The sequence below is a fragment of the Synchiropus splendidus genome, chromosome 9, assembly GCF_027744825.2.
Source record: "Synchiropus splendidus isolate RoL2022-P1 chromosome 9, RoL_Sspl_1.0, whole genome shotgun sequence".
Lineage (NCBI taxonomy): Eukaryota > Metazoa > Chordata > Actinopteri > Syngnathiformes > Callionymidae > Synchiropus > Synchiropus splendidus.
The window spans coordinates 15,347,810-15,371,733 of NC_071342.1; the positions used below are offsets into that span (position 1 = coordinate 15,347,810).

The 23,924-nt window shown below is 42.7% G+C and overlaps 1 protein-coding gene across 7 annotated transcripts in view; it reads left to right on the forward strand.

Annotated features, from left to right (window-relative positions):
* zmiz1a (zinc finger, MIZ-type containing 1a) overlaps positions 1–23,924 on the forward strand; it is a 122,272-nt gene that overhangs the window by 89,137 nt on the left and 9,211 nt on the right. For 2 of the 7 annotated variants that reach the window (XM_053875296.1, XM_053875297.1), the window contains exons 5-8: positions 4,501–4,632; positions 7,460–7,565; positions 19,052–19,087; positions 22,804–22,939. In XM_053875296.1, coding sequence (XP_053731271.1) covers positions 4,501–4,632; positions 7,460–7,565; positions 19,052–19,087; positions 22,804–22,939 — 410 coding nt within the window. Of the gene's footprint in view, positions 1–4,500; positions 4,633–7,459; positions 7,566–15,223; positions 15,826–19,051; positions 19,088–22,803; positions 22,940–23,924 lie in introns of those variants that run through there. The other 5 variants (XM_053875298.1, XM_053875299.1, XM_053875300.1 and 2 more) reach the window with 5 other exon arrangements.

Below are 23,924 nucleotides of genomic sequence, written 5' to 3' on the forward strand. Positions count from 1 at the left end.
GAGAACAATGTGTTTCATCACTCACAACATCCTGGAAGAATGCAGCACCACAATCTTGTTTTCACTCCTGCAAACGTGACTAGGTGTTGACACACATCTGTTGTTATACAGAATAGGAACCAGGCGGAACAGCGCACATCGGAAGAGTAACTTTTCTCCCAGCATGTTGTGCAGCATGTGAAAATATTCACGATTAGTCATTTAATATATTTTATTATCCTCAATATTGCTGACTAACTGCACAAACTGGATTTAGATCCGTCTTCCATATGTGTTTTAAATCTGCTGCGTGATGTTTCTAGACATTTTATGTCTTATTTTCAAGTTCAGAGATAGCTGGGATTTACTTTGCTGATTTATTGTAACTGAGCGAAATGAGTTACACATGAGCCCTGACTGAGTGGCTCTGGACGTCTTGTTACTTATCTGACCACTAAGCTCTCCGCACGGATCACAGGGTCATGGCGAAATCTGGCTGCGAGCACACCAAAAGACTTCAAAGAGACCATCAACAAAGCCCGTCCCATGCTCCTTTGCATCACGTCCCTGACTCCTGACGTATACGGCACCTTGTTGTGGTTTTCTCCCGACTGCCAGTTTTGAAGAGGCAGAGTGGCACAGACATAACCCAGGGCCAGCCGTGATTAATAGTCTCCAACAACTGGCTGGCAGGTTGTGGGCTTATTTGTTTATACCGCGTGGGTGCCATCCTTTATATCTGCAAACATCCATACAGCACCCGGGCCTTACATCCAGTCTGTGAATGATGGGGCTTTAGATTATTTGCTGACATTTTCTCTCTGTCTCTGGCTGTTGTTTAACACCGTGCCCCCCTCCCCCACTTACTCCTTAACACTCGGTCATAATCTTTATCCAAACTAGCCTCAGCCGAGGCAGTTATGCTACCTCATGTTTGCACACTCCAAGTTAATTTTGACAAGTGAGCCAACCATTTAGCAGCTATTTTCTTTTCGTCCTCTTGCAGAACTTCAGATCTATCGATTTTACAACAAGAACAATCAAAGAAACAGCTAAAAAAAATAAAAGTTTTTACAAATAAAGAAGACGAAAGGGTGACTCGGAAGTGGTAGCAAGTGTTGCGCAACATCTGCATGTTAAGATGGTGCTAGAGGTCAAGATGAGACTGGAGGATTGAGAAGAATATCATCTCTTTTGTGTGTAGTTTCACGTCAAATCCTCAAAAGAGCGATTTCCTTTGTACGATTGAGCAAATGTAGTGTAACTGACTTCAAAAAATCCGACTCAATTATTTCCCTCCGCATCACTTACACAGACTTAAATAGCCGGAGTTAATATGTCAGGCTTAATAAAGGCACTAATTGTAGTTTGGTTTATATACTCGCAGCTCACAGTAAAACCCACTTCAAACGCGCAGAGTAATTCTGTGAGCTGCCAGCGTGGTGCTGTTTTGGGCACAGCGCTGGCTCAGAGCCAGGTCTTTGACTCAGTTTGCACAGCCAGGTATACTCCACACAGCTTGATTCCAAACTGCCCGAAAAACAGGGAACTTTGTCCGTCATCTCACCGAGGACACTCAGTCAAACGTCGGGCTCTTTGTCTGCTCAAGCCTGTATCGCTGTTGCTGCTGCCGCCGCTCCCCCCCACCTCCCTGTTCTTGTCCTCAACCAACCCTGAACAGCAACAACAACAAGAACAGCTCAGACCCATCTGAAAAAAAAAGAAAAACTGAGCAGAGCTGTTTCTTTCTGCTGTCCTCCCCCTCACACCAGAGTTGATGTTGTCAGGCAGAGTCGGTGGCGAGCTCTGCAGCAGGAGGAGCCATGAGTTGAGATTTGGGCAGACAGCCCCTGCTGTGCTAGTTCTGATTCTCCTGGCGCTCCAGGCTGATATGTCTCCCATCAAGCAGCAATAATGCCAGATTATATCACTCATCTAGAACTGGCTCTTCCAACAAGAGTACCCTTACTTACTCGTCACTGCTTCTCTTCTTCATCGGGCTGTACGAGCCGGACGCTTGGCTCGGCCAACTCCACTGTGACCCTGATGTGCTGTGTAGCTACAAACACAGTGAAGCATCCTATGCATTTAAGATGGAGACAGTTGAGTCACTTTTTATTTCAAAACCCATATATATATATATGTATATATATGTTTGTAATCTTATTCATAGATACTTGAGGGGTTCCTATTGTGCTGTTTGCTTTCCTTTGCAGCGAAATTCTACACACCCATCAGCATTTTAGCCAAAATTTTATTGAAACAAAAAAATACAATGGAACAGAACGCAATCATATGTCTGGCAGGAATGTGCAACTTATGGTTTCTTTCAGGATTTTTACGCAAATAGTACGTTGAAAACCGTCATGTCCATGTCCATCACCATGATGTGTTATGTGTTATGCGCTTGTTTCAATGTTTCCACTTCCTTTTAATGCGTCTGATCACGTGAGAAGAGATCAAATTTCTGAAGGTGTGGCAGCTCTCGTTTAAGCCATGGCGGTGCTCCATGCTAGTTCATATGTGGTTCCCAACGACGTAGCCATAAATAGTAAAAAGTAAACAAAATGGCAATATATAAATACATGTGCATCTTTGGCACCTGATGAGCAGCACACATTTGCTGGTAACTGTAGAAGACTCTCTAAAGTGAGTTGAGATACTCAACCTAGTCAATCGAAAACACTGGTCTAATATTAGGAACAAACCTTTGTTTTCAAACCAAAATCAAACAGAAACTTGGATTCAATTGTGTACCAATAGCTTGCAGCGTTTTGAGTCATCCTCCTAGCAGCTTGCACTCTAAGCACTTATGACGAAGCTACAAACATTTCAGAGCGCTGAGGCACCCTCTCTTCAGAAATCCCGATATAACAATAAAATAGCACGTCATCGTGTTAAGAGTATGACTGACCAGGCTACACCGTCCACGAGGAACTAGTTTGTTATTTCGTTCTCAACCCAAAAACGTTTTTTTCAAAAACGCATTTTCATTTTACGAATAAAGGGCAGAGTTGTTTTTCAATCCCAAAATCCTTTGCAGAAATGTACCGTAGCCCAAATGGATATGAAAATCGTTGTTTAAAATGTTTACGTTCTCGCACTATATGTAGCTAAATCTTGAAACGTGGAAAACCGCAGCAAGAAATTAAAAGAAACTCCTTTTGTTCTGCTGTTTTATCTTGGATTTATTTACTGGGTATTTTGTTTTGTTTACTTGTTGATCAAGTCATGGAGAAGTCCCTTTAGCACCCAAGTCACTTCTTCTCAATCTCAATAAAATTGTTGAGGGTTGCTAGGGCTGAGAAAATGGTGAGAAGACAAACAAGAATGTGTCTTTTTTTTTGCCCAAATTTAGCCAATAAAAACTTTATGAATTCGGTGTTTTCATTTCACTGAATTGTTTGAAGGTGTGAACCAGAGGACCTGTCAGCTCTTTGAGTTGATGGAGTGAAAACAGATCCAGATATAGATCCAGCATCTTGCTCTCGCACGTCCATGTATCATCGTAAATGGGTTAATCTTCTCGTCCCTGCTGGACACCGTAATGACTAATCTTCCCGTCACAAAAGGCGAGTCTCTCAAGACCTCTCCTGAAGCTCATGATATCATTGGAAGCTCGCAGAGATTTTCCCTGTGGGCGGGTGCCAGGCTTGACATGTTGTCCATTTCCAACCAGTGAGCCCCTTTTTGTCAGCAGCAGCCAAAAAGCAGCCCCTTTTCAAAGAGGCTCACCTCTGCCGCCCTTTTAAGACAATAGCTCCACCGTCTGTGCAATAACACACAAAACAAGACGCTTCAGCTGCAGATGAGAATAATAAACGCTTTCAAGTGGGCTCAAACCCACCAACCGAACCAGCCGCAGCTCCGTGCCATTTCGGGGCTATTAACCTCCTGAGCCGTGAAGAAGGGGAGCCCAATTTTAAAACCGCTTATTGTGTCCTGCCAGCGCGAGTAGCCTTCAGACACTGGGAAGAAAGGACTCAACTGTTTCAGGCCTCAGTGAACAAGCAAGAGAGACAGACAGAGACTGAAAGAGATTAGACAGCACAGCAATGGCTGGTATTGAGTCTGCACACATAGCTGCCAGAACCAAGGTTGTTTTTCTTTGTGCACGGCCAAGCCAGCCAGTGGACTTCTGGTGCCGTGGCTCTGTTACACTCTGGAAAAAAAAAAGGCAATGAATAAGGGGACGAGAGAGAAGGAGGGCTGGAGGGAAAGGTTTGGTCACAGCGCGGGTCATGAGGGTGAGAGTTGGGTGTTGCCAAGAGAGATTAACAGGAAACACTGGCATCATTGTTGATCGGGGTGTGATCTCCGTCCCACAGTGCAGCAGAGGCTTGAGTGGGCGTTCGTTGGAAGGAGTCAAGGTCCTCACAGGGTTGTGCCGAAACACAAGACGCCAAATCAAGCAATTTTTTTTTTCTTTTTTGAGGGGGAGCGCAAGGCTACAAGTGCTTCTCCAATTTGTACTTGATGAAAGAATGAGCGATGGTCATTATTTCCTAATAATTCTAACAGCTCTCTCTGTTGGTACAGCACTTACAGAACCCGGCCAACTTCCACTCGGCAGCGACGGAGCTGCTGGACTGGTGTGGGGATCCCCGGGCCTTCCAGCGACCCTTCGAGCAAAGCCTCATGGGATGTCTGACGGTGCGTAGACCTTTGTCATCGCCGCAAAATCATGAGCATTGCACCATTCTTTTTTTCCTGCAAAGTGTATTTTAGCAATTATTTCTCTATATTAGTCCTTACTAGAGTGAAAAAAAGTATATATATATATATAATAAATCATTTTCTTGTCCCTGTAATATGTAAAAAAAAAACTTCATTTGGAGATGAAAAATAAAAATTTGGCAGTGTAGCGGATGATCTTGTCCCCCACTGCCCTCTAATGCTTTGTACTTGACATACACATGCAAACACTTATAAGAAATAGGTTTGACCACTACAATCACCTCTGGCTATCCCTGCTTAAATCCATCATCCCTACTGGCCGTCCGCCAAAAAGTGTGCGTAGCATATGTTCCCCGTGTGAGCGAGGATTTGAAGCACAGAAGTTTCGGACCAGACTGCGCAGAAGTGGTAGCGTGAGCAAACAGATGAATGCTCATTAATGTGTAAATCACAATAAAAGCCTCTTAAAGGCTGATAAAAGAGCTATAGAACGGAGCCGCCACTGAGATCCCACTCAGCATGGGGGCGGCTCGCTCCATCAGCCAAATTGTTTCATCAGCGCCAGAGAGCGAGCTGCGTCTTATCTGGGGAATTAATGCAACAAGTGCGTGACTTCCCTCAGAGGTTCTTTCCTTGTCTAGTTGATACGTAGAAGTAGACAATAAGGAGCAGATGACGGTGTCTTTTCTGATGCTTACATGCGAGTTCACAGTCAGAGCTGGTTAAACAAGATTGCCTGGCTCACTTTTAAACACTCGCTTCCAATTGTTGCGTATAGACTCTGGAACATTCCTACTGCCACGGCCAATAGGCAGTGATGTTTCAGAGTAAGAATGTTGTTCTTCTTGATGTTATTATTGTGGTTATCGCTGCTGCTATTACAGGAGTTGGTTACACAGGTATGTAGTGGAGTTTTGATCGGTTTCACCAGGGCTGACAAACTCAGCCACACGAGGGCCCAACGTTTTCAACACAGTATTCGGTTCTGATCAAGTGTCCATAGAAAGCGGGCACTTCCTGAACAGCAAGTACTGTATGGCTTTAGACAGAATTTTTTGGATGCTAAATTTAGCTTTCTATCTCTGTGTGGCATTATCCTCTTTCATCCCAGACGCTGACTTGTAACACAAAAGACACTGTGACACTTTTCTCTTAGATGCGTCATCATCCATCCGCTTTCCATCATTCATCAAATTATTATTTTTTTCTCAAGGTTCACTTGCTAATAATAACCTGTTGAACAGTCCCGAACATTAAAACAGAGCACTGCTTATTATATATTATATTATTATATATATATTATATAATTATTATTAATTGTACTGTATATATATGTATATATAAAAATACTAATAACGAAACAATAATATAATAAGAAATAACAGTAAGACTTAGACTTAGACTTTCTTGGAACATGGAAATAATAATGAATGATAAAATAATAACCACCTTTCTTCAAGTTTTTTATTCAATTGATAATAATTAAAACGGTATCATATTATTGTAATTATAATTAAAAAGTGTGAAATTTTAATGAGTAAATCCAATTGAATTATTTTTTAAAGTTGTTTTTCAATAAGTCTATTTTTACTGGGATGCTTTCATTTCAGTTGTGGTGTATGGAAATGTATTTTAATGTAAATATAGATATATATAGCATATTACGGTATATAGAATATTTAGTTTGTAAATCTACTACACATAAAAAATAGAACTGAAATGTATGTATGGGATGTGATGTAGTTGAAAAGTATAAAACTAAAGAAACATAATTTCAGTTTGTCTTGTTCACATCAGAGTCTTGACGATGAGGTGTGTATCTTTGAAGGAGGTGTGTGGCCCATTCACCCAATGAAAAGCGTATAATAATATTTTCTTTGGAAGGTGGATGTGCTAAATTCTATACTTGGCAGAGAAAGTGTCATACAAAATGAAGTGGAAGTCCATATCTCAGATCAGAATTCATAATTCATTGCGGTGGATGTAATGTGTGCGAAGCATTGGCCACAGCTCTTTTGCCGACTGCTGGCGTTCGTGCTGGCTCTCTACGAGGAACGCTGCCCGACCCTCTCAGCACTAATGTGTGTTTTGAGGTCGGAGGGAGCAGCGAAGATGTCATCTGCTGGCAGTTGAAAGCCGACGTTCTGTGTTAACTGTGATTTTCTAGCGTCTCCTGAGCCTTGTTCAACTTTCCTCTGCCACTTTATATAGTTGATTCTACATTCAAAGATTCCTCAAGTGTTAATATAGAAAGGATGATGATACAAGCCACTTTTGAATTTTTTTTTATTTCAAAATGCACTTTGTTTTGAGAGCTTTTAGTATTTCTTTGTTGTTTATTGATTGTAGAACATGGTTACCTGTTGAGCTAATGTTTTGAGTCTTCTTTAGGGAACGTCTTTAGCTATTTTACTTTCTGTTTCCTTGCTGGAGGAGTTGTGTGTACACCGTTTTACAACTTCACTGACATGAATGATGGAACACTTCGAGTGCGTGACTCAGAGACCTAAACATTTTTGACAAACCTGAAGCCCTGACTTGAGCTGATCTTTTCACCGCGCGGACAAACTCCGTTCAAAGGATGAGCTTTTAAGACGTCCTGTTTACTCTCAGGAGCGATTGTTTCTCCGCTTCTTTTCCAGGAGCCTGATCTATTCTTGATTGTGGATCACTGGACTAATCTAATCTATATCATCTCGCTGAGCAGAGTTTTGTCTGTTAAAGAAGATAAACTTTGATTTTATGCCACCGATAGCTTCAAATAGTGGCACAAAGGGATTTATAATTTGCTGTTCTCTGCCAGGTGGTCAGTCGTGTTGCTGCTCAGCAGGGGTTTGACCTGGATCTGGGCTACCGGTTACTGGCTGTGTGTGCCGCCAACAGAGACAAGTTCACCCCCAAGTCTGCAGGTAAGAGCCCGCTGTGAACTGCAATCTCAGCAACTGCATGCTCATCCGATTTTAGTTCTTTACTCAAACTGCACTACTGCATTGAGGATCTCCTTCTTGGCTGCAATAAATTATACAGTAAAATGAAATAAAATAAAATGCTTTATTAAGATACTGAATTGGCAAGAAAGGCAAATGAATGTGGTTCCAAAACTTGCCTGAAAGCTAAAAACTTTCTCTGGTGAATAGGTCTTTTTGACTCCACATATATTTAAACTGAATCTGTTGTGTCACAGCTATTCTTGCTATTTTCACTAAAATTCATCAATAATTTGAAAGACAAAAGATTCCGTTCATTACAAGGCATCAAATCACTTAAAAAATATATACATTTAAATTGAAGCTACATTGTGATTAAAATTTCAATGTAATTTTTAGATAAAAAAACGTTTTTATTGGATTTATTTACCCTTTGCAATCCTCTCCTTACCCTGATACAATTTCTTTGATAATGAATTAAAATTTGAAGAAGTCTAAATTTAAATGTAATTCTCTGCGTGCCTTTTTTTCTAAGATGCTTTTTTAAAATAATAATATATTGACACACTCGAATATTTGTATACATATTTAGATTGGGGAACGCATATTCACTATAAATAAACTATTTACTTGTTCACCTACATTTAATACTTGGTAATTATGTTTAGATGATGACCACTGATTAATAATTTATATTATTAATAATAATCAATTATTAATTACTGGGTAATATGCAGTGAATACACATGGATTTTATTTAGAGTAATAAATATTCCTTAATGTAAAAAAACAAAAAATATACAGGAAGTAGTCAAATTGGTAAACAAAGAAACGTGATTAAATATTTAACTATATTATATTATACTATACTATATTTAACTATTTAATGTACTATCTTCATCTTCATTGTGGCGCTGGGGGCAAAGTGGCTTTAACCGCAGGCATCACACCAAGACCCGGGGGAGCATTAGAGTGGCAGATATTTTTAGTTCCCATTAAACATTAAGGTGCTTTTGAAAGGAGCAGTCCGGGTGGCAACCTCACAAAAGAGATCTACACAGCCTCTCCTGTCGACACGAGCGCCCATTCACATTTGTGCGCACACGCACTGGAGAGAGGGAGCAGTAATGCTATCCTCAGACATTCACCTCTCAAATCCAATTTCCAGCGATCCATACCTCCCGCCCCGCCTCCCCCCCACACCTCACCCCACAGTCACGCAGGAGCGGCCGCAGCTTGTACATTTGTCAAAGAGAGATGTGCAGAGGCGGGAGGGGCAGGAAAGAAGGAGATGGATGGCTGGAGAGGTGTTACTGATGTGTGTTGAAGCACTGGCACTGCCTGACAGAAGCCTGACAAAGCTGTAGCTGCGAGTCAGAACACAGATAAAGGAGTTCAGCCGTTACGTAAGAGCAGAGCCGAGAGGGGCAAATGTTTTGATTTAACTGTCTGATTTGGTTGTTATTGTCTGACTCCCTTACGTCATCGCTGACGTTGACATCACACTTATTTATCTTATGAAACGCTGGCTGTTTTGCATGGCTGCATGTGGGGAGCGGATGAGCTGAAATTGTGGCGGCAGAACACATATTTAAGTCATGACACCGTTGTGACCTTTCATTTGAAAATAGTGTCGAAATGAACGAACGGTGGGAGGCAATTGGAGCCAGGTCTGTCTCATTTAACAGACCTGATTCGGCAGGCTCACGTGTCAACAGCAACTCAGTGCAGTCACTCCTGACCCATTTGTGCGATTAGCAAGTTTCTGAAAGCAGAAAAGCTTTCCAGTGATGTCGGCGTGCGTTCACAGAGAGCCAGCGATTGTGAGTGAGATTAGAAAATGAGTCAGAAATGGATTTTATTTGAGTCCGAAGGCGAGTTGAGCAGAGAGTGAGGAGCAATGCTGCTCAGTCCTTGCACTCATCAGATGGTCCAACTCAAATCCAGGCGAGAAAGTCTGTCATTGTTATGATATAAGTCACCTTTTATCATTTCAGTTTGCTTTTTCATGTCCTTTGTAAGTTCTTGTCATGCTGTATTTATTTTTGCTTATGCAAACTCCCATAACACAGTCTACAGAAAATGTCAGTTTTCTTGGTTAAAGAGGTGAAAGTAGTTACTCAGTTCTATTGCTATGAAATCAAAATAAATCCGTGCGACCTGTATGCACTAGCAAAAGGCTTCATGTTGTTCAAAGTGTCACCTCTCTGTACTGTTAGCAGCTTCTCACCCTGACTGAGCCTAAAATAAGCCGCTGTTTAATGGAGTCATTTGGAATTTAAACCCTCACTGGGCTCCACGTTTCAAAAACGCCAGCCCACTTTTTTTGACCAGCGATGAAATGCATGATCCAAAATGGCCCCACACGGGACAGTGAGGGAGCATTAACATCATCCTTACAAACTACAAATGAATGCGGATCATTCTCTTAATCGAGGCGGTGAAAATGCCGTGTCACGTCAACAGCCCTGGTCCATTTGCGGCGTCTCCTCTTTCAGCTCCGGGTGGGAGCATCTCGTCGGGAGGATCTTAAGTGGGCAGACAGACGTCAGTGTACATTATTGATTGCTGTATTTCACTCTTCCTCTGTGTTCTTGGGTCGGGATAATGCGATTGTTGTCCAGGCCCAGCCCTGAATGGCTGGCCGTCTGGGCCCCGACTGACAGTCAGAATCATCTTTCGGGTCTTGCGATGGTTCCGGGATCTAATAGAAGAGAGCGCTGGGTTTCGGGGAAGGCTGTTTATGCTTGTGTAACAAATGGGACTTGTGGTGTAATTATGCAGTGGTGGGGGGATGGGGTGAACACGAAACTAGGAAGCCAGGAAGGCTATTGGGTGGGAGACAGATGTGACTCAGGGCTGATCTTACTCACCGAGCATCTTGCCTCCCTTACAAGGACATCTGTCTGAGCGAGCAGACAGAGGGGCGACAGTGGAGACATGATCGACACTGGGACTGGGCTGCAGACAGTCGTGCTGCGCTCACCACTTTAACCCTGCTCATTCCTGTGCTCCGATACTGCGCGTGCACCCGTCACTGCGTCGATGGGAAGTCAGAACGCCCTGAAGGCGACAAAAAGCCAGGCCAAGTAGAGGCAATAGGTGTGCCTTCATCCCGCTTCCTCAGAAGCCGAGCCAAACCTTGAAACTGCAGATCAATCGAGCCTCCTCTCAGAGCATTAGCACATTGATTTGGCATCATAGCGACTTCAAAATATTGCTTCACACCAACATATTTCACTCAATATCAACAACATCTTCCTTCAGCTGGCTGACTCAAAAAAAAAAAAAAAACAAATTCATTGACAATTTCTTGCATTAAGCAAACTTTGCACCACTCACTTGTTTTTCCAAGTGTGTCCCAATGTCTGGTAGAGGGGCCGTTTCCAACCCTAGATCAAGTTTCATCCGGTCTACTCCCTCTCACTGAAGGTGCGTTCGCACCAAATGTGACTTGGTGCCACTTGTGGCGCTACTTGCTCTTGAGTAGCCCTTAGTGCCCACAACTCCACCCAAATGCCTATCAAGTCCAGTTGCAGAAAGTAGGTCAGTCTCCTGGAGGAAGGTCTCGGTAAGTGGAGAGTCAACACGTCGCATTTGTAGGCCTTGATCTGCTGTAGAAGTATATTGAAAACAGAGAAAAAGAGATACGCTACATCAATTTTCACTTCTTCCCTTGATATGTTACGGTAAAGCCTATTCATAATAGATCAATATTACTATAATATGCCCTTTGATCCGTTAGCACGCAAAAGCTTCAATTTTACGACCTCAGCGTTTGCCATGACAAATGTCTCCTGAAAATGCGCTGAAACCTTGTCGCCCAAACTTGATGCATCACCCGCTACGAATTTGTTGTACGTCTCTACGCCTCTACATTGACTTAACATGTAAAACGGTCTTATGGCGTTTGTGTAAACCTACCTTCAAAATGCTTTATTCATTTCCCACCAGAGACATGCAGTTAGTTTCCGTTTCAGTCGTAGAGTCGCCATCTTGCTGTTCTTGCTGAGAGATTGCTGACCTGGATTAGCGTGGTGTTCTAACCATCCTCTGCACAAGCTAATGTTAACTTTTAGTATCGGCTGCAGCTATCATACTGCAGGCTGCCATTAAATATTAATGCTATTTTCTCATTGACTGTCTCTGGAGGAGTCTAGTCCGAGTGGTGTTTGATGAAGTCAACATGATCTGCAAGCAGATGTCCACCTGCGCGCGTCATTAGATAATAGCCGAGCTGCTGCCCTACAAACGCATCGCGACCCAAGGCTTCGGAGCTGTTGCTCAAATCAGATTAGTCTGGTGATCCCATGTGCCAGTGTCGTCAAACAACACACCGCTTTTATGATATTATACTCTCCTCTGGATACGAGCCTCTTTAGCGTCCGTCTTCTACGTCCCTCCAAAGTGCGGTGTGAAAAAGACATAAAAAGTAGGTGATTTAGTTTGTCAAATATTGTAGAGGAAAAAAGTTTGGGTTGAAAACTCTGCAGTTACATAGAAGAGTCTGCCACGAGGTTTTTGCTACTGATAGTTTCTTGTGGCATCACATTGTTAGAAATAAGTTTCATGTGTGTTCGCATGACTGAGTCTTAATCAGTCCCCTATGTACTGTGGTACACTTTTTAGTAATTTTTCCCTGAAGAAATAGGTTTAACTGCATTGCGATCTAAATAAACACTGATCCATTGATGACCGTAACATAAAGCAGGTCATTCCATGATGTGAGGAGACCGTATGGATCGTCTCTGTCTCATTCTATAAACTACAGATCTATGCTGACGCCGGCTCTCCGCACTCTTGTCACTAGCGCCTGTCGTCCTGCAACACCGTTGAAGCAAACAAGCCGGTCATAAACATGACTTCAACTCTTTTTAACATGATGCGCCTCTAAGTCGACTCGACCTTTTTTGCTTAGAAGTCAGAGTTTTCTTGCTAAGAAGAGCTAACGGAAGCCCTGTTAGCTCGTGTACCGCATAGCTAACAGGACTAACGGCTAACATGACGCCTTTTGAAACCTTTATTGACACTTGTTGTTACTGTTATGAAACAATCTGAGCGAATTAATGCCAATGATTTAAACTTCCCCAAACTATAATACATTTATGCAAAAGAAGGTAAACCAGGAACAGCATGCCGACCTTAAAGCTGAGGGAATGTCTCCTCGCTGATAATCTGTGACAGGAATCTGTCAGGATGTCTACTATGCAGAAGCAGATTAAATAGTCCCATGGTTTAATGCTTTTTTTGTTCAATTGCATTTTCAATAAAATCAATAAGAAGTGTTTTGGTGCACTTCAATCTGACTGGTGATGAAAGTTCCATGTTGATTGAAAGCCCGGGTGCTGTTTGTCCGAGTGTTGTTGTGTACCTTTGTTATGTTTATCAGTTGACATAAATAGTGTGTTTTTTTCTGTTTAGAACTGTTCCACGTACAGAAGTGGTTTGGTTGCACTGAGCAGTAACTTGCAAAGAAGTCTCAAAAACATTGTGTAATTATCAAAAATAGTATCAAAATTGTGATTTCATTATTTAAAAAATGTATTGTATTGCACACCCCTACTAGAAAGTTAATGCATGTGATGTGATACAAACATACTGTCCAAACTTTTGTGTTAATGAAGTGCATTTATACTGGAGTTGTTGCAAATGAACCTGAATGATTACTTCAAGTTCATTTTTAATGAGCCTGAAAAGTATTATTCTGTTCAATTTTCCAGATATGTATGTACTGTATTTCACTATAGTTCTTTTATTTCTAGAAAGAAAAAGCATGTTATTCATTATAATTGTGTTTATTTTATCAATTTAAATCACATTTTAAGTCAAATGTTATTGTGCATTTAAAACGTATTAACTCATTAATAAAATAATACATAAAAAGTAATATTAATAGTAGTCCTACTATGTATTGCCCATGCTGAGCCAAATCCATCTTATGTAGGTACTGACCACTGCAGTGTGTTCACACTTAGCTCATTTATACGAGTCTGATGTTGAAAAAAGTCAGGACCAAAGTAAATCCACAAATGAAAACACTTGTGAAGTTAGCATGAGAAAATACCTGCGCGTTTTTCGGTTGTTGTTTTTATCCAATCCTGTCAACTCGTCGTGACGGAGCGTTCAGTAGCCCGTCAGTCAGCAGCCCTTGCTGACAGAGCGATCCAGGAAAACAACTCCTGCGCTGTGTCAACTCTGACAGAAAACTTCCGGGTGTGGTTTCCACTCACCCTGTGCCCTTTTCAGCGGGGAATATTCACACGCACGCACACACACGAGTTCAGAAGTTCATCTGACTTTCCTCTGACAGCAAAGACAATCATTTCTTGTTGTCTGCGCGCCACATCTGTCTCAATCTGGTCACCGCTTGTTTTCCTCACCCTGTCATTTGCTGTGGTTTGATTCCCGTGGAACCAGAGGAGGCACAGGCTCGCTTTGTTTCTGACCCAATCAACCTGCCTGACTTTTATATTTAATTACTGCTGAGTAAGAGCAGCACACTCAATTATTCAAAAGAAACATGGTGTATTTTTAGCAGGCGGGCCTCCTCTCTGACACTCTCCAGAGGTTCACTTCAGATGATGAAATCCCTTTGCAACACAAAACTACCTTTAGAGCCTCACAATAGAAATAAGGCTCAAGGCGGGGGGGTTAAATATGGAGCTGCATTTTTAGTCTTTTTCCTTCGTAATTGGTAAATTTATTTGCAAATGACGTGAGCTAGCTGCTGGGTTATTTACAAGTTTAAAAGCATATATACATCTTACTTTAGAGAGGATGTGGAGCATGTAAACAATCATTTGAGCGTTTATTTGTATCTTTATTTTGTTGCAGAATATTGGCATGATTTATCTTTTCCATAACTGCACCTTCACCTCAGAACGTGATTAAATGTACTGCACAGACTGCACTTCAAACTGAGCTCGCAAATGATTTCAATCCACCTTTTGTCTGTCGCTGCTGTTCTGACACTACACCTATGAAGTAAGCTGCCCCCCCCATCATCCCTCGGGGGGTGTTGACACACCCTTTTCAAGTAAAATTGTCGTCCAACAACAGTGCCATTGTGTGTGTTTCATCTGTGCATGAGAATATTCATGATGATGGAGCGTGTCCGTCGCACCGTCGCGACTTCCTTCCGTGGGCTTCCCTGGTTTGTTCATCGCCTCTCAGTGTTTAGGATCAAGGACGCTGCTTATGCTCGGTGTTTCCTCTCGACTCACCCAGATTGCAAACGTGCCACGTTGGGTTATGCTGGGGGCAGATGCCGAAGATGAACTCGGGTTCACCCTCAGCCTCGGCACTTTGCGCTCACTCGGATCTTCTCTCTCTGATGTGTCTTGTTAGTTGGATTTACAAAGTGGCCTGTGATGAAGGCTGGGGGACGCTGTCAGGTTGTCCCACAGGCAGGGATCCCCTCTCTGATAACTCAGGGCTTGTTTGTCTCCCAGCAGATTGATCCTTACGCCTCATGCCTCCTTTTCTCCCTCCCACTTCCGCTGTCACTGGCTGGCTGCTGGCCAGCCTGTCCAGCATATTAAGCACTATCCATTTCTGCAAGTTTGCAGTCTGCAGCGTGTGCCCTTCCTGACACTCTGCAGCTGCAACGTTGGATTATGTATTTGTGTGTTTTTTGTCAGCTTAGAAAACAGATGTGGCACATCAATAAAAGCAGCACAGAGGTGAGAAGCGCCGCAATATCTCCCCACCTCTATCTCTCTGCTCCTGTTTGTCTGCGTCGACTTGCTGTCTTTATCTCTCCTTCTCATCCTGCCTCCTGCTCATCTGTCTCTTTTGCTCCCTCTTGTCTATTTCACTCCCCTCCCCGCCTCCCCCGCTCTCATCTCCAGTGTGCTGGAGCCGGTAGCAGGTACAGCAGGAGCCCATTAGCACTGAGCCCGGCTCTGATTGGATAAGCCGGTAGGAACCGGGAGACTGCCTCTGAATAATTGATGTGCATTGTGCAGACGCCGGACAAGGGGAAAAAGACAGATCAGAGAGCAGGGGAGGAGGAAGAGAGTGAGCAAAAGAAGAAGAGAGTAAGAGAGCCGAGGAGGGAGGAAGTAATAAAGAAAGAGTAAGAAGAGAGTGATAAGGTGCAGGCAGGAGGCTGGGAAGCAGCGAGAGCTTTGAGAGTTTCCACTGGCCTCTGCGGGAACAGGAGCGCTTGTGACACTTGAGTCTTTCCGCTGCGCTATGAAGGGAATGAGATGAGATGTGCAGGGACTTTGCTTGGCTCAGGGTAAGTGTGTGTGTGGTGTGTGTGTGTGTGTGTGTGTGTGTGTGTGAGCCGGCGTGTGTGTACCGCGGCACACAACTAGTATGTTATTAGAGTTTATGCATGCGTGGGGTGGGATCAGGGGTTAATGGAGGCCAGCGGAGCATTTGATTCAGATCATTTGGGTCTAAGAGGAAGCAGTTACATTTGCAGTAATTGAAGCCAAATTGTTTTGGTTAGTGTGATTATATTCTTTTAATTAGTCTCCGCTAATTGTCCTCACTGTGGCTGCGTTCGTTTCGCCGTCGTTCCGCCGTAACAATTGACTTCCTGTTATTCACATCAGCTGACTTGAAAACTGAGCGTCCAAACTTGTAGCACCACAAACTTGCTTGCTATGTGATGCGGTCGTGGTCCTGCTTGTCTTTCAGTACCTCAAATGTCAGTTCAGCTTTTTTCCTTGACTTGTATGTGAAGTTGTGATGCTACTGATTAGCATAACAATTGATAAACTTAAACTAGATCATTCGTTTTGTTTCTTAAGTTTATAAAAGTTCCTATTATCATTTTATTTTCTATTTTTGAAACGTGTTTGACAGTTATTTCATACAATAGCATGTTGTGTTTGTGTTAGCACTTGCGCTACTGTTGCAGTGTGTTTTTCACTCTAAAACGCGGCTCTAGTCTGTTAGCAGCCACAGCTCTGTTCATGCTAACTCATGTATTCATTCACTGTATGTCAGCATTTCTGTGTGCAGTCATACAAACCACGCAAGGTTGTAGTAGCATAGCACCCGATTTGACTTCTGCTCGCAGCTGCTGATCAAATATTTGGTTCCAAAAGTACTTCCTCGTGTTGAATCGACTTCACTTCCTGTTTGCTTGACCGAGGTGTACACCGCAGATGACCTCACCTCTGGTTACTGTGGAACAGTTGAGTGCTCCTGAGATGCGTCAATAAAGCAGAGAACATTTTCAAATCATCCCTGACCCTTCGATGATACTCATCTCTCCAGCGGATAAGGTTGTTTTGGTGCAATATGGAGTCAAAAATACTTGTAGAAATTTAAATGACCCAAGCTTTGGATTCGTCCCACTATTTTCTAACCGGACTGACACCATTTCTCTTTGTATTTGTGACCACTTATATTTTACTGAGCGATAAATAGGTTAACCACATGCTCTGTTGTGCTCATGTTTAGTAAGCACCCTGTTCAGCTTTAGCCTTTGAGTACTACAGCATGAAAAGCATCATCCTGAGACGTCCCCTGATGAAATATTTAATACGTTTGTGTGGCTTTACTGTGAATGCGGGGTTCTCGGCCACTACTTAGTTTGCCTGGTGGGAGGTCCGGCCAGGCTTGATTTAGATGGCTTAAAAAGATTCTGAAGGATAAGAGGTAAGAGGTATCCGAGCTATTATGGTCATAAAACATGTTTGTTTTATTTTACATTATACTGCAAATATTTTATTTTATGTTTGTTTTTTTTGTTTGTTTTTGTATTTCAAGATAAATCACACAGCTCTAGAAAAAAATCCCACTGAGAGTTAACTTCATTAGACACCCCTTCTTCCTAGCTGTGTCCTCTGTTCCTTGGAAGCGCTTCACCTGTTTCTCGGGTAATGAATTCACCTGTGTCCACTTCCATCATTTCCGCGTTGCCGTCTTCCTGTTTTCAAACGGCAGCCCTGGGAAATCTCCCATCCTTGATTGTGTTATTCACTCCTGTGATTCCATTGAGGAAACTACAGAGTGAGATGAAAGACACATTATGGAAGTGGAGATAAGTAGCATGTCTGCTTATAATTAGGCATGTGATATTTACTAGTTCCCCTCCAGTGGTGGCGCGCTGCACGCGGCTGATAAGCGCCGGTTCATTCAGAGCGCGCCGTTCTCCACAGCCATGTGAGCGTCTCTCTGTGTCGGCATATCTTTGCATAAACAACAGCAGCTCTGGCTGTGTTTGTTCACCTCTTTACTTTCCTGTGTGAGGGAGTCTTGTCCAACAACATCCATGACTCACTCGAGATGCTTTAGCATGTCTTGTTGTGGTGTTTTCTTTCCTGCAGTTTTGCACCGAAGCCTTTGTGACTTACAGAAACATCAGCCACCTGAGTTTTGTTTTTTCATATCGCAGCCGGAATGTAGGTCACATTTCATCAGCATCCTAACCCCTGTCACGACGAATGTACCGGAGCAGACTGTATGTGATTTGCTCCGTTGTGTCACTTCAACATTGTCGTCGCTGAACAAAGCTTTGTTGCACAATGCCACACTGACCAGTGGCATCAAGCAAGCGTTTCTTACCAAAAATATAGCTTCTATTTCGCTCAATATTGAGGGTTTGTTTGTTTTTTACCAGATTTTATCAGTGCACCTTGCATGATGTCCGTTGATGGGAGACATATAAATATTGTATGACCGTTCTTTTTGTATTTGAATATGATTTAAATTCTTTATTTATCTAATTAAAACAAATAAACAGCTGTGTGAGTTGGAAGACAATAGATCAGGGGTTGGCAATGGAATGTCCTACGGAGTCACTGTGACTAAGCCTAAAAACAGATGGACAGAAGAACAAGAGACTCATTGAAACATACATTTTGTGACTTAAATATGATCAAATAGGAAAAAGTGTATTTATCCCACAACATTATTTACTTTTGTAAAAACTTTTGAAAGTTTATTTCATTTTTTGTTAAAGAGTCTTCATATAAAACATGGCCGTCACGGAGAACAATATCAAGATGTGGTGAATGTCTTAACTATAAGTAAAACATGAAAGTAAAGGTGCTTTATTACAAGCTATTTTCTTCAATATCTATTTTTTTCTCTCATTTATTTAGTTTTGGAGCACATAAAAAATATATTTCAAATTTAAATGAATCAACTTTTATTATTTAGTGTGAGCTGGTTGTGTTACAGTTGTGTTGTGTTGTAATCTTGTGTGTGAGTATCGGTTTTAAAAGGAGCATAGTAGTGGTGTGTGGAGTGACTGGTATTTGTTTACCTTGTGTGGTGTGACTTTGGAAGGGGAGAGGTGCAGATAAACGCTGTGAAGCTTTCAGATCTAGATGCACTTGAAAGTCTAGGATCTATAAACGACGATTACGACCCCCAACATTCGGCACCCAGGCACCAACATCTTGCATCTCCAGCCAGACCGAGCGAGCCGTCGTACTGCATTATGTGTGGTGTTGTGCTGATTCTTCTGCCCCGTTTAAAAATGTGCAATTTGAACCCCACAGAAACCAGCACCTGCAGGAGATGTCAGAGTGACTCAGGTAGCGCTTCCCTCTCCTCTGGGCTGCCGCATCTCTTGGCTTGTGACCCACGCACACACATGTCGCGGGGAGCAGGGGATCTGCCCGCTCCCACCATCTCCACCTGTCCTCTGTCTAGCATCCTTCCATCCATCCGCTCCCCCCTCCTTTTGTCCACTCATGTCTGGTGTACAGCCAGAGGTCATGGATGAAATTCAAAGCAGCCATGTGGTGAAGAACTATAACAACAAAACAACCACATTTGCAAAAATTCTACCTCTATATTCGCTAAAGAAATCTAGTCTGGAATGAGAAAGCAGTTTGTCTCCTTCCCAGGCCCGGCTTTGGTTCAGTGTGATTTCCGACAGAGCTGTCTCCGCAGGGCATGTTTAAGTTGTTCTGCCTTCAAGCTGTTGAGACTTAAGCCCATTTGATATGCTCTTCTCTGAGAAGTTGGCTGAACAGAGAGGGGGTAGGGTGACGGGGTATCACTGACTGACTGCTTAAATGGCTTCCATTACACACACAAAAAAAAAAAAAACAAAAGCATGACTTTTTTTTTTATTTCAAAGGCTTTTTATTAGCCCTCCATATATGTCTTCTGCATAATAGTGTCGTACCCACGCAGCAGATACGTACCTGCCATTGTGTTACAGATGTTTTTAATCATCCCACACATTGTCTCGGAAGGCTTCTTTGTCGAGTGCTGCAATGTTCATGCTCAGAAAGTGTAAATTTTCATTTAGTATTCACTGTGTTGTCTGTGTTCCCCCCAGAAGGGCTGCATGCTCAGTAATACATGTCTCTATCAAAGCCTGACATGATCACTGGGGTTTGTGCAGTCAGATAAACTGTACAGGTGATGAGTGTTTCCAAGTGCGTCTGATACTACACAGTAATTACAGCTGCAGTTGATTTTCAGTATGAAGACGTGCACCTTAAACAAGAGTTTAGAAGAGTTGTCAAATTTCTCATGAAAGACTTAAGGAAGACATATTTTTACACCACCAGAAAGGAAAACTGTAGTTACCAGCTGCAATTGGCATCAAAGTGAGGTTAAGCCAGGGTTCTCAAACTTGCAGCTCGCAGGTCTTTTGCAGCCCTCAGGTTGCAGCTTTATGACTTGACTTTTTGGCTTTACCTTGGAATCCTGTGCTTAAAATCAAGGTGCAGATACCTCACTGATACTTTTATAATTGTGTTGCTGTAATCTTTGGCAACCATAATCTTTTACGTTTATGGTTACCATCCCTTTTGTGCCAGGAGACAACGGAAATGCAACACAATTTAATTTTCTTCTTTATAGATAGGGGCAAAAACCCCTCAGAAGAGAGTGATAAGGTGCTAACCCTAACCCCCTGTGGCCCTGCCTCACCAAAACCTGGCCTCTGGTGGCCCCCCAGTCGCTGACGTTTGAGATCCTTGGAGGAAAAATAGGGAGTCCTGAGGGCTGCTTGCCTAAAAGTAGGGTGTCCTATTCAGACTAGACCCACAGTAGAGCCCCTCTGTGTCTCATACACAGTCAGTCTTCTCACCTTCCTTTAAAAGTTTTCATCCATCAGAGGGATATTTCATCTCTGTTCTGGCTCAGGCGAGTCATGTTGCTGTAGACAGGTGAATCTGGACCCCCTTTCTTGAACAGTTACCTCTTCAGTCTCTCTTCGAACTCAAAATTTGGGTTTTTAATTACAATCTTTTGATGTCATATTTATACTTTTCACAGCTACAAATGACTAAGATGCTATATTTTGACTCATTCACTGTAATGTAAATAGGAAGTGAAATTGTGAGGCTAAATTTAAATAATCATCACGAGTTAAACTCCTGTAGAAAGTGTGAAGGAAAATACAAAAAAAAAAAAAACATTTCTCACCGGAGGAGCAAACGTACAGTAGAGCTGGATATATGGCACATGCTCACACAGTTGAGCTCTTCACTTCCACGGACAGCTATAGTAATAAGGGTCAGTCACTCTACGCCCGCGCTGTCATTAGTTAATGGGACTAACAGGACTCACTCACGCAGGACTTACTGTCCCGCCCTGCGGCTCAGGTGAGACTGCGACCAGCCTGCTGCTGTCGGTCGGACCGAGTCAGCACGCGGACTCTCCATATGCCCCCGAGCTTTTACTCAATTAAAAGCTGCTCTGTGAGGATTTAAAGAGAAAATCCTGAAAAATCTGCTTAAACTATGTATCGCTGCGTTTGCTGTTCGAGTAGAACAAAGGTCAAGTTGAGAAGATTCCAGCGTCACTGACAGACACAACAAAGGAGAATTGCTGAAGTGCTTAAAGTATGTTAAAACAAGAATGAAATAAGAACTAGTGAAATGTAGAGGAAGTATTTACGTAAACGCCCTGGAAAATGTTATTTAGACCAGTTATTCTAAAATAAAACTGATTAAAATAAATACTTTTTTTATTTATTTTATTTGAAATCAATCATTTTTGTTAGGTCTTAAGCATATATATATATATATATATATATATATATATATATATATATATATATATATATATATATATATATATATATATATATATATATATATATATATAAGTTGTGTGTGTCTGTGTGCCATGTTGTTGCTGACGCAGAATTGGGCTCCCAGCTAGCTACAGTGCGACGCGGTAAAGATCACTCCTTCATTGTGATTGAACTTAATCCCAGGCGTTGTGTAGTTGCTTCTGTCGCTCCTCGTGCTTGATGAATTAACCAGCAAAGCGCTGAGCACGTCGACCGGAAGACCTTGTGTGTACGTTTGAGTGGAAAGAGTGATTAAAGAAGGCTGAAGCAGTTCAACCGGCGTCATGTGTGAATAGATTTGAGCGCCACTCCGCTGTTGGAGCGGTGGCAGGGCTTAATAAAGGTGGTGTCTGTGCAGGTTAAACACTGAAGCTTGTGTAATGGACTGGACTAATCTTGCTAAATATGCTCTGGAGCCGACCGCTGACCTTGGTTGGTAGCTCTGTGGATCACTTCTCCTCCCCTAGCAGCGCCTTTCGCCTCGCCTCGCCGCCTTACTGCAGCTGATCTTTAAACCCAAATGGAGGGTTGCAAAAAACCGTGGTCATGGTGTGGAGGTGGTGATTTAGTGGAGAGATAAACTCAGTAATTTCTGGGTGGAGTAGTAAGAAGGCTTCTCCTCGCCACCCTCTGGGAGTCGACCCTTTATTTCCCTCTCAACTCCATTGTTGCGCTCATGTTTGTGTTCATCTTCTCTTCAGTGTCCCAAGGAAACAAGATTTAAAACCACATGTGAATAACATTGCTTTAATCTGCTGCTCAACAACTATGTATCACTCACCTGAATGAACTCACCTTGTGTGATGAAATAAGTTTCCTTTATGGTTAAAACATCGATCACTCCATCTCCTCAAAGCCCCATTTCACTTTTCCCCGTTTGTGCAGCGATAAAAACTTCCTGTTCATATTTCACGCCGATCGTCCATATGATGTGACAAAAGTGGTATGAAATCCTCACAAATAATCATCAAGCGTTATTGCATTGGGTCGCCCCCTGGAGGCTTCAGCAATATCCTCAGGCACAACGGCTCCGAAACCAGATTAGAGAAATTCAATTGTGTGTTGATCGATTACGTTTAGGAAGTTCCAGATCTGCTTGATTCAGCATAAAACAGAGTGTGTGTGTGTGTGTGTGTGTGTGTGTGCATGTGTGTGCGTGTGATGAGCCTGCCTGCACATATGTTCATGTGTGTGTGTGTGTGTTTCCCGCAGCCCTGCTGTCGTCGTGGTGCGAGGAGCTGGGTCGCCTCCTCCTGCTGCGTCACCAGAAGAACCGGCAGAACGAAACGCAGGGAAAAGTCCCCATGCAGCCCAGCATGAACAGCATGAAGCCTGGACTCACACACAGGTTAGTCGCGGCCAAAAAAACATCCTGGCGCCGACTTCTGAGGGATACTCACCAGACAAAACAAATAAATAGATGCGACTTTTATCACCATAAAATACCTTGTCAAGTCAAGGGCTCTACTCCAAACCTCTTACAGATGATTGAACTCTAATCTCCTTGCAGTATATGAACGTTTATTTTTATTTTTCACTTGCTTAATTACGACTTCATGCGCTGCGGACGTCCCACTATGAACTTTCTGGACCCACTCCGGGAGGATCTGGGGTCACTCGGTGTGAGAGACGAGTGAAGTCATGTTTTTGTAGAACACTGTGTGCTCAAGTCACTGTTGAAAAATAAGAGGTGGGGAGGGGTGCTGGAGCTGGATCTTGGGATCATGTCGTGCCTTTATGAGGAAATATTGAGCGCGTCCTTCATTCCAAACCCTTAGTGAAAACAAGCTTCTCTCCAAAAACAGCAACAATTCTTCTCCTTCCACTGGCTGCCTGCCCTGCCTCAGGAGGACTCATATTTTGTCTAATTGTTTGAAATCTCAGAGCCAAAAATCTCCAACGCTGCCTAACTAGACATTTCCAAGATTTTTTCCAGCAGCGAGTCGTGTTTCAGTTTTACTTCTTATCGGCGCATTTTGGGATTTAAGAGGACAATCTCAGTGGAAGAGACTACATCACTGAAGCAGAATGCTCTCAAGAAGCAACGTTTTTTATTTCATTTTTTCGATTTATCCAAACTGATATCAGTGATGGATGGACAGAGAAGCCTTTGTCCTGGGTCACCACCAGTGCAGTGGCTTCTACCTGCACTGAACAAGGCCACATATACCATTGGAAGGACCCAAAATATTTCAGTGAACCTTCCAGTGACCCCTGCAAACTCACCTTAGGAGATGCAGTTTGTTAGGACTCGGAAGTCTGACCCACAGTACTGGGGTTCACTGTTGTGATGGGAACTAATTTTAGTGTGTACACACATATGTGTGTGTATA